General features: G+C 37.3%; 1 protein-coding gene across 1 annotated transcript; it reads left to right on the forward strand.

Annotated features, from left to right (window-relative positions):
- Positions 1-8,348: 8,348 nt before the first annotated feature.
- LOC106428898 (PYK10-binding protein 1-like) lies at positions 8,349-10,885 on the forward strand. The gene is made up of 5 exons (XM_013869651.3): positions 8,349-8,428; positions 8,511-8,733; positions 9,245-9,688; positions 9,871-10,329; positions 10,447-10,885. Exons 2-5 carry the CDS (start codon positions 8,533-8,535, stop codon positions 10,699-10,701), a joined length of 1,359 nt encoding a protein of 452 aa, XP_013725105.2. The 5' UTR covers positions 8,349-8,428; positions 8,511-8,532; the 3' UTR covers positions 10,702-10,885.
- Positions 10,886-10,962: the final 77 nt, after the last annotated feature.

Raw genomic sequence — 10,962 nt, forward strand, 5'->3', positions numbered from 1 at the left:
AGATATCATAATATAATATTCACTCTCAAAATAAGGGCACAACACAAAAAAAAAAAAACACAATCACACAGAATTTTTCAAAACATATTTACAATGAGGGTTAAGTTTCATGCCTCTCAACACACACTATTTCCACAACAGTATTACACAACAAATAAAAAATTACAATAAAAAAATGTGCAAACAAAAAATAACAAAACATGTGACACCACTTGCGTTTCAACTATGCGTGCATATAAATTAAGAACCAAAAACCGAATTGAAGGCAACAAAAGGACAATCCAAAACTAAACATAAATTCACAAGCAACCGAGCGGTTTATATATTTTGAAGCTGAAAAATCGAAATCGTATCATAGAACCAAATAAGAACCTAAAATAGTAATTCTATCTAGTTATAAAATTACCAAAAAATTAAAATATTATTTATAAACCAAATACCCGAAAATATGAAATAAAAAAACGTGTGCCACCACTGAACATGTGCAACAAATAAATACGATCAAAAATGTGCAAACAAAAAATAACAAAACATGCGCTATCACTATGGTTTCAACTATGCCTCAGAAAATCAATTAAGAATAAAAATCCGAATCGAAGCCGGCAAAAGAAAAGAATCCGAAACTGAAACTGAAATATTTCACAAATAACCGAGCAATTCGTATATTTCTGAAACTGAAAAACTAAAACCGTGTTAGAACCGAACAGAGAACCGCATGAGTACTTAAAATATAAATTATATTTAGTTTTAAAATTACCAAAAAAAAATATTACTAAAATATGAAATATCCGAATATTTATCCAAAATATTTAAAATTATTGGAGTTACCCGAAGTAACATAATTGTCCAAATAGTTTTTGTTTCAATATTAAAATATATCTGTATTATACGATATTAAATCCCAAATCTGAAAAGATCTGATTTGTACGCGAATTATCCAAAATTAACCAAAAATCAGAACCGAATTGGAACCTAAAGTTTATTGGATTTTGTTGGTTCTTACGATTGGTACCCAAACTAAACCAAAGACCAAAATAAGCAAACCAAAACTAAAGAAAGTTTCATAAATAATTGAATGGTTCCTATATTTCTAGAGCCAAAAAACAAAAAACCGAGAAAAACAAACAGGAACTGAACCGAAAACTGAACATTCATGAATAGTTTCAACTTCTTGGGACCAATTAAGCACGTATCTAAAAAGACAAAAATTATACTTAATGATAAATAGTATATACAGTAGAAGTTTTTTAAAAAATTATAAAATAACTAAACCAATAAGTATATACAAACAAAACTTATGTTTAACCGAATATAATACATCCCGCGCAAAACGCAAGAAGACTACTAGTAATTATATATATATAAAAGGCGTAAATAATAATGGATTTGTCATTTAGTTTTAAGATAAAAAAATATCATGGTCACTTCTGTAGTTGGGTAACTTTCCTTTCTTTAAATTTTTTCCCTCCAGGATCTAAGTTTTTTTTTTCAGTTTTAAGGTTAGCATTTGTTTCTCTTTGCAATTGCTCCTTTTCTTTGATCTACCAATTTCATTAAACTGTAAGAGGATAGTAAAATAAGTTTTGCAACCAAAGACGGGGAACATAGAAATGTTGCGAAAATTGGCGGATAATATTTTCTTTGAGAGGTTAAGATGAAATGTAGACGGTTTATATTTTTGATAGCTTTTGTATTTGGGAAAGGGATTTTCTACTAAGGCTTGTGTTTGGAGATTCTTTTAGAATCTTTCTTAGAACTCTTTCTTGAATGTTTTCTCTCAATTGCTTTTCTTGATGTGAGATGATTACAAATGGTGCTAAGCACCCCTATTTATACTGGTAAGTGGAGACTACAAGTTAGTTCTACAGACTTCATCTTCTACACACTTCATCTTCTACACACTTCCTTTTCTACACACTTCTTCATCCTTCTCCATTTTTCTCTAGATATTTCTTCTTCTTGGGCTTCTTGGTTATAGCTTGATTAAAGATTAAACTTGGACTAATGAGGGAAAACCCAACAAATCTCCCCCTTCCCGATTTAGCCCGAGACAGTTGCCATGCCCATGCCTTTGCAGCAATCTTCAAACTTCTTGATCGGTAATACCTTGGTCATAGAGTCTGACCAGTTTTCGTCGGTGTGTACCTTTGTGAGATGTATGAGTTTCTCTTCAAGAACTTCTCGGATCCAATGATGCCGAATGTCAATGTGCTTCGAGCGAGAGTGAAACGTTGGATTCTTTGCTAAGTGAATAGCACTTTGGTTGTCACATAGCATGTTGTATTTTTCTTGCTTTACTCCCAACTCAAGCAAGAAGTTCTTCATCCATAGCATCTCCTTGCATGCTTCCGTTGCTGCGATGTACTCCGCTTCCGTGGTGGATAAGGCAACACACTTTTGTAGCTTTGATTGCCAAGAAACAGCTCCCCCTGCAAAGGTAGTCACAAATCCTGATGTAGATTTCCTTGAATCTTTATCACCAGCCCAATCTGCATCAGTGTAACCGTTCAACTCCAATTTTCCATTGCCTCGTAGATAGCGTAGGATCTACTTAACTGTTTTCCAATGTTCTTTTCCTGGATTGGCGAGAAAGCGACTCATAACTCCTACGGCATAGGCAATGTCGGGTCTGGTGCACACCATAGCATACATGAGACTACCCACTGCTGATGCATATGGGGTAGTCTTCATTTCCTCTTTCTCCTTCTCACTTGTTGGACTTTGCTTCGAACTTAGCTTGAAATGTCCACCAAGTGGAGTGCTCACCGGCTTTGCTTTGTGCATGTTGAATCTCTCCAACACCCTTTCAACATATCTTTCTTGGGACAACCATAAAAGCTTATTTGGTCTATCCCGAGTGATCTTCATTCCAAGAATCTGTCTCGCTTGCCCCAGATATTTCATCGCAAAACATCTTCCCAAATCTTTCTTCAATGCGGCTATCTTGTTGCGATCTTGGCCCACAATTAACATATCATCAACATAGAGCAATAATATGAGAAAGTCACCGCTTTCGTACCTCTTTATGAAGACGCAATGATCATTCTTGGTTTTCTTGAAGTTGTGATCCACCATGAAGGAGTCAAACTTCTTGTACCATTGTCTTGGAGCTTGCTTGAGACCGTAAAGACTCTTCTTTAATCGGCACACCAAGTCTTCTTTTCCTGGAACCTTGAATCCTTCAGGTTGCTCCATATAGATCTCCTCCTCGAGTTCACCATGTAGAAAGGCCGTCTTGACATCGAGTTGTTCAATCTCCAAGTCTAGAACCGCTGCTAGACCAAGAACCACTCGGATAGAGGACATCTTCACCACTGGAGAGAATATTTCTTCAAAATCAATGCCTTTCTTCTGGTTGAATCCTTTCACAACCAATCAAGCTTTGTATCTTGGATTTGAGTTTCTCTCCTCATGCTTCAACCTGTACACCCACTTGTTCTTCAAGGCTCTCTTTCTTTTTGGTAGCTTCATCAGCTCATAAGTGTGATTATCATGCAAGGATTGCATTTCATCTTGCATAGCTTCAACCCACTTATCTTTATGAGTATCTCCTATGGCCTCCTCATAGCTTTGAGGCTCCCCCTCATCTGTAAGATTAACGTACTCATCTCGATAATATCTTACAGATGGTCTTGTCTCTCTTCCAGACCTTCTTGGCTCATGTTCTTCCTCTGGCTCCACTTGAACTTCTTCTTCACCTTCATCACCATTCGGGTTCATGATAGGATCCCCTTCGCCATCATCTCCAATCACTTGTTCATGATCTTGAGGCTTATGAGAATCTTCATTCCTTACAACCCTTAGCTTTGGTTTCTTTGATTTGTTGATGTCTTCGATTGTTTGATCTTCGAAGAAAACAACATCTCTGCTCCGGATAATTTTTCTGTTAACCGGATCCCAAAGCCGATAGCCAAAATCATCTCTTAGTGATCCAAGATAGATGCACTCTTTAGTCTTGGAGTCTAGCTTGGTTCGTTCATCCTTAGGTATATGAACAAACGCTCTGCAACCGAACACCTTCAAATGGTTGTAAGAGACCTTCTTACCCGACCAAATTTCCTCCGGGACATCGCCTTCCAAAGGAACTGATGGTGTAAGATTTATGACGTCCACTGCAGTCTTTATGGCTTCTCCCCAAAATGGCTTGGGTAGTTTAGCGTGAGAGAGCATGCATCGAACTCTTTCTGTGATCGTTCGATTCATTCTTTCAGCTAGCCCATTCAGTTGTGGCGTCTTTGGTGGTGTCTTCTCCATCCTGATTCCATGAGCTTTGCAAAACGCTTCAAAGGGACCTCGGTACTCTCCACCATTGTCAGATCGAACACACTTGAGTTTTTGACCCGTACTTCGCTTTGCTTGGGCTACAAACTCCTTGAAAGCATCAAGAACTTGATCTTTTGACTTCAAAAGGTATACCCATACCTTCCCTGAATGGTCATCAATAAAGGTGACGAAATATGATGCCCCTCCATTGGATTTTTCGGACATGGAGCATATGTCAGTATGCACAAGATCAAGAATATGCTTTCTTCTCATAGGCGTAGATGATCTTCGGAAAGCGACTCTATGTTGTTTTCCGGCTAAGCAATCATGACATGGTGAGAGAGAAATACCTTTCATATCAGGAAGAAGTTTCTTGCGAGAAAGTATATTTAAACCTTTCTCACTCATATGCCCGAGTCTTCGGTGCCATATATCCATGTCATCATTTGCGACATTTACTTCTTCCTTGCAAAGTTTGGCTTGAGTCACGTATAATGAGCTTTCTTTTCTTCCTCGAGCCATGATCAAACTTCCTTTGGTTAACTTCCATTTGCCACCACCGAAATGACTGTCCAAGCCGGCATCATCGAGCTTTCCGGTTGATCTGAGATTGAGTCGCATGTCGGGAACATGTCTCTCATCCTTGAGAAATATCTTACATCCAGTGTTTGATGTAAGAATAACATCCCCATTTCCAACGATCTTGCTTCTTCCTTGATTTCCCATTTGAACATTACCAAAGTCACCACTTTGATAGGTTGTGAAAAAGCTTCCATGAGGGGTGACGTGAAAAGAAGCACCAGAATCAATGATCCATGAGCTATCATCAGAGCTAAGATTACATTCTCCAACGAGATATAATTCTTCGCTCTGGTCTTCCACAATGGTGGTAGTCTTGTCTTCATGCTTATTTGTAGGATTGAGCCGGTCTGGTTTGATATTACAGGCTTGTTTGTCTTTCTTGAAAAACTGACATTCCGACTTCATGTGACCCGGCTTGCCACAGTAATAGCAGGTGACTCTCGAACGTGACTTAGATCTTCCTCGAGATTGGTCTCGTCCTCTGCTTCTGTTTTGGCCACGAGTCTCTTCTCTACCTCGTCTATCAACAATGTTAGCTTCCGAATAAGAACTCAAACCTCGCTCCTTCCTGCGAACTTCTTCGTTTAGAAGGCTATCAGTGACGGTGTCCATGGTAAGCTTTCCCTCAGGTGTTGAATTGTTTAGAGTGACAACTAGTGTGTCCCAAGTCTCCGGTAGTGAACTTAGGAGTAAAAGGGCTTGCATTTCGTCGTCAACCTTCATATCAACTTTGTTAAGCTGATTTACAATCCCCTTGAAATTGTTCAAGTGCTCCATCATGCTCTGGCCATCCTTGTACTCCAACTTTACCAACCGTCGAACAAGAAGAGCTTTGTTTCGAGGTGTTTTATTTTGAATCATGGATTCAAGTTTTGTCCATAATTCAAAAGCATTTGTGTAGGTAGAGACATGTTCAAAGAGAGATCGGTCGACATACTTACGGATTACGGCAATCGCCTTTCTATTAAGAATCTCCCATGCTTTATCATCCTTTCCTTCCGGCTTATCCTTCATGATGATGGGCTCATGCAAATCCTTACAATAAAGGTGATCTTCCATCATCGGTTTCCAATAAGAGAAGTTGTCCATCGTGAGCTTGAACATGTCACCTTCAAAGGTAACGGTGGCCTCCATCTTCACTTCTTCAAAGATAACGGTAACCTTGCTCTGATACCAGCTGTTGCGAAAATTGGCGGATAATATTTTCTTTGAGAGGTTAAGATGAAATGTAGACGGTTTATATTTTTGATAGCTTTTGTATTTGGGAAAGGGATTTTCTACTAAAGCTTGTGTTTGGAGATTCTTTTAAAATCTTTCTTAGAACTCTTTCTTGAATGTTTTCTCTCAATTGCTTTTCTTGATGTGGGATGATTACAAATAGTGCTAAGCACCCCTATTTATACTAGTAAGTGGAGACTACAAGTTAGTTCTACACACTTCATCTTCTACACACTTCCTTTTCTACACACTTCTTCGTCCTTCTCCATTTTTCTCTAGATATTTCTTCTTCTTGGGCTTCTTGGTTATAGCTTGATTAAAGATTAAACTTGGGCTAATGAGGGAAGACCCAACAAGAAATACTTCACTAAACATGTCATGAGACTTTTTTGTAATTGTATCTGCCGCGTGATTTCTTTCCCGATTGACATAGGCCAAAGAACAGTCGGGTAAGCATTGCATCCAGTACCTATTTGCGAAAGATACTAAAAGAATTATTGCCGTATATTACTACGATTTTATATAAAAAAGTTATCATTAACATATTTTTGTAGTTGTCTGTCATTAGAACGGTCATAGGCTCAATGAGTATTCAAATCAAAAACAGAATTTGGCTAAATTTACGTATATATAAATATCTTATATCAAGATTTAGTAGCAAAAATATCGAGAGAGCGAGAACATGAGTAATGAACATGGTGCCACGACAATCTCAATGTAACCCTCTTTGATCTATCATTTCCTTAACTAATAACTACTTCGTAATTGGATCGTGCATCTAAATAACAATACAGTGGCTGTCACATGTTTTGTTTATTTATTTACTTGATACTCGCATAGTCGCTTCGTTGGAACCGATCCAACGATCAATCCTTACCGTAATCTGTATTATTTTCTTTTGTTTAGAATCGTATTTTATATTACTTTAATACTACAATTATTGAGACGTCTAATTATTTAAATAACTTGTAATTAAAAATTTAATTTATTATGTATGAAGCTTCCTTGAACTGCGATCGTTGGAATTTGGAAACGTATTGCCTTATTCGATCAAATATGCTATTTGACGTAGAATATAATTTTTATACTGATTCATTTTCTAGTATGGAGTGTAAATAATTGTACGTCGATTTTTACAGAATTAGGAAATCAATGAATAATTACCCTTTTGCTCTCTGTACTGATGGGTTCAGTTACCCGTTCGCTTTTTCGGATCTTGGTTTGTATTGTTTTAGAATTTCGATGGGTTAGTGTTGAGAAGCTGGTCGGTCTTTGCTGGATTCGTGCTAGGGACAGGTGTCATTAGTCTCTGCTGGGCTCGTGTGGCGAGTCTTTCTGATTCGTCGGTTTGTACTTAAAGCGTCGTGGGGAGGCTAGGATTCGTACCTTGAAACATCGTCGGGAGATTAGGGTTTGTGCTAATTGGCGTCGTTGGATTTCCTATCCGCTTTGGCGGTTGTTGATCATGAATTGTAGTTTCTAAAATTTGTCTCAGATTTTAGAACTGCCAGTTTGTTCCATAAATCTTTTTTACACTTTTTTGGGGGGGCTTATGCAACTTTGTAGCAACTATCATTTTAATTAATGATTATTTAACTTTTAGCAAAAAAATGAATAATTACCTAATCAACCGTAACGTAAATCTCTATTATATCACATCTGATCAAAAGAAGATTTTACTTTATCTTAACGATTGAAAGCATTGTTCTTTTAGCAAGGCATACAATTTAATTAAAAGAAATGTCCACTCGTGGGACTCGTGTTATTTATTTATATTAGCATAACAATAATATAAATAAAATACATTATCACATTCTGAGCACGTCGAGTCTAACTCGTGGGACGTGTTTGGCATTCTCCGCTGCTTAATCGGATGATCTAAGATGGTTACTGTTAACTTAATTAAAGCGATAGAGAGGTAGTATATATTGCATGTATAATTTTTACATTTATCAGAAATTCAAACTAATAATTTTGTTGTTAAGCATAACATGGCTAAATTGGCAAGGCCTCGACGCCACCACTAAAAATTTAAGACGGAATACATCCCATGCCGCTGGATTTGAATCCGCTAACACCAATAACGACTATTCTTAGCTGAATTGTCAAACATCATTATGCACGATCATAACTTTAAAGCATATAATTATTACTACTATCAGATCACTAATACTATCAACTATTCATATTCAACTCATTTGCTTCATATTGCAAAAATATACTATTCTAATGACTCGTGGATCACGAGATTATATAATATTTATATCCCCTTGTATTAATTAATTACTAACATACGTTTTATAAGCTCAATAAATACCAATGTAGTTCTTCGTATTGATCACTAACTCTCACCTTCTCCTCTCAGGTCAACTCTCACTCTCTCTCATATGATTATAGATCTGTAGAAAACTTTTTGATTATAAAACATTTCGTGTTCGTAATTACAGGTAATATTCGTAAGCAAAAGAGATGGCCCAAAAGGTGGAAGCACAAGGAGGTAATGGAGGCAACCAATGGGATGACGGATCAGAACACGAAGCTGTAACCAAGATTCAGACAGCTGCAGGTGGGAGCGGTATCCAATATGTTCAGTTCGACTATGTCAAGAACGGACAAACCGAAACAGCCCCTCTTCGCGGTATCAAGGGCCGAGCCATCGCAGCTGATCCGGTACCAATACAATTTCCATATGTTTCGTTAAAGAAAAAACACTTTCCTTATGTTGCTTAAACTTTTCTATGTGTTATGGGCTTGAATTTAAAAAATATCAAGATTATATATTTTCAATTTTATTATATCGGTGTAAATTAGCATAATAGATCAAGATTAGATATTATCAAACATAGTTAAAGGCAATGCTTATATCATACTCATTTGTTTCAAAATGATGTGTGTTTTACTATTTTCACACATAAAAGCAAATATATTAAATTTTAATTTTAAATACATGATTTTCTATGATAATCTATTTCCACAATTTAAACTAATATATAGAATTTCAATAAACACAGTATTTTTGAAATTTACAATTTGTCATTATTACCTAATAAAAATACATAAAATATAAAAATGTAATTTCTGAAACAATTTTTTTTCCATATCATATATCTTTCTGAAATGGAATATGAGTATTTTCTTTTTGAAGTTATTGACATTTTGAACTTCCGGTGGATCTTTTCAGTTTGTGATTAACCATCCAGAGGAGCATCTAGTTTCAGTAGAAGGTTGGTATGACTCTTCTGGTATCATTCAAGGGCTTAAGTTCAACTCCAACAAGAAGTCTTCTGATGTTATTGGATACAATGATGGTACTCCATTTACCCTCCAAGTTCAAGACAAGAAGATAATTGGCTTTCATGGCTTCGCCGGAGACAATCTTAATTCTCTTGGAGCTTACTTTTCTCCATTAATAGCTGCCCCTCCTTCAGTTCCCCCAAAGAAGCTTGAAGCTAAGGGTGGTGTGTCTGGAGCTGAGTGGGACGATGGTGCTCACGACAATGTTAAAAAGGTATCTGTAGGACAGGGCGAAGATGGTGTAGCAGCTGTCAAGTTTGAATACACAAATGGTTCGCAAGTGGTTATTGGAGCTGAACGTGGGACACCAACATTGCTTGGATACGAAGAGGTACATTAAAACACACACACACACAGACACACACACACACACACACACACACATACACACACACACACATATATATATGTTTTTTTTTCCTTTTTAAAAAGCTATGTGGACTAGTTTCAAAATGTGTTCAAAAAAAAAAAAGGACTAGTTTCAAAATATTGTTTCCCCTGCCTCTTGCGCAGTTTGAGCTTGAATCAGATGAATACATAACCATCGTGGAAGGCACCTACGACAAAATCTTAGGGAGTGATGGCCTGACGATGCTCACTTTCAAGACTAACAAGAACAGAACATATGGGCCGTATGGTCTCGAAGGTAGCACACACTTTGATCTCAAGGAGGAAGGTCACAAGATTACAGGGTTCCATGGACGAGCTGGCGCGACTATTAGTGCTATTGGAGTTTACTTAGCTCCAGTAGGCACCATCCCCTTGACTCCTGCACAACCAACCAAGAAGCTAGAAGCTAAGGGTGGTGAGGGAGGAACATCATGGGATGATGGTGCTTTCGACGGTGTACAAAAAGTGTCTGTAGGACAAGCCCAAGATGGTATATCAGCGGTTAAGTTTGTGTACAACAAAGGTTCTTCTGAAATCATAGGAGATGAACATGGAAAGAGTACTCTACTTGGATTCGAAGAGGTACTTAGTTCTTGCTTTATTTTTTTTTGTCTTTACATCAGGATGGTTTCCTTTTTCTTTTCATTTTTTTAAAGATATGGACTAATGTCAGTTTGGTTTGGGCTACTTTGGTTGCAGTTTGAGCTTGACTATCCAAGTGAATACATCACGGAAGTAAATGGCACATTCGATAGAATCTTTGGGAGTGACTCCGCGGTACTTACCATGCTTACGTTCAAGACTAATAAGCCAGCAACATATGGTCCCTTTGGGCTTACCGCTGGCGAGGCCTTCGATCTCAAGGAGGAAGGCCACAAGATCGTTGGGTTTCATGGAAGTGCTGGTGATCTGCTTCATAAATTTGGAGTCCATGTCCTTCCCATCACCAACTGATGGTGGATATCTTGAATTTGTCACACTTTTGTGGTCTCTCTCTCTTATTGGTCTTTGAACTTTGAATAAGCTGTTTCTACTTTTTACTAGTTTCTATTTATTTCCAAGTTCTTCTCTTTTGTGTTGTTGTTCTGTCTAAGATGGATTTGTGACCCGTCTTAATGAATGAACTTTATTTGAATTATTTGTCTAGTTCCTTGAGTTATATATTTGATGTTTTGGGTGACAAAATCTCTATTTGGTTAAGGAAAATTTCACTTT

The sequence above is a fragment of the Brassica napus genome, chromosome C1 (genome assembly GCF_020379485.1).
Source record: "Brassica napus cultivar Da-Ae chromosome C1, Da-Ae, whole genome shotgun sequence".
NCBI classification, from domain to species: Eukaryota; Viridiplantae; Streptophyta; class Magnoliopsida; order Brassicales; family Brassicaceae; genus Brassica; species Brassica napus.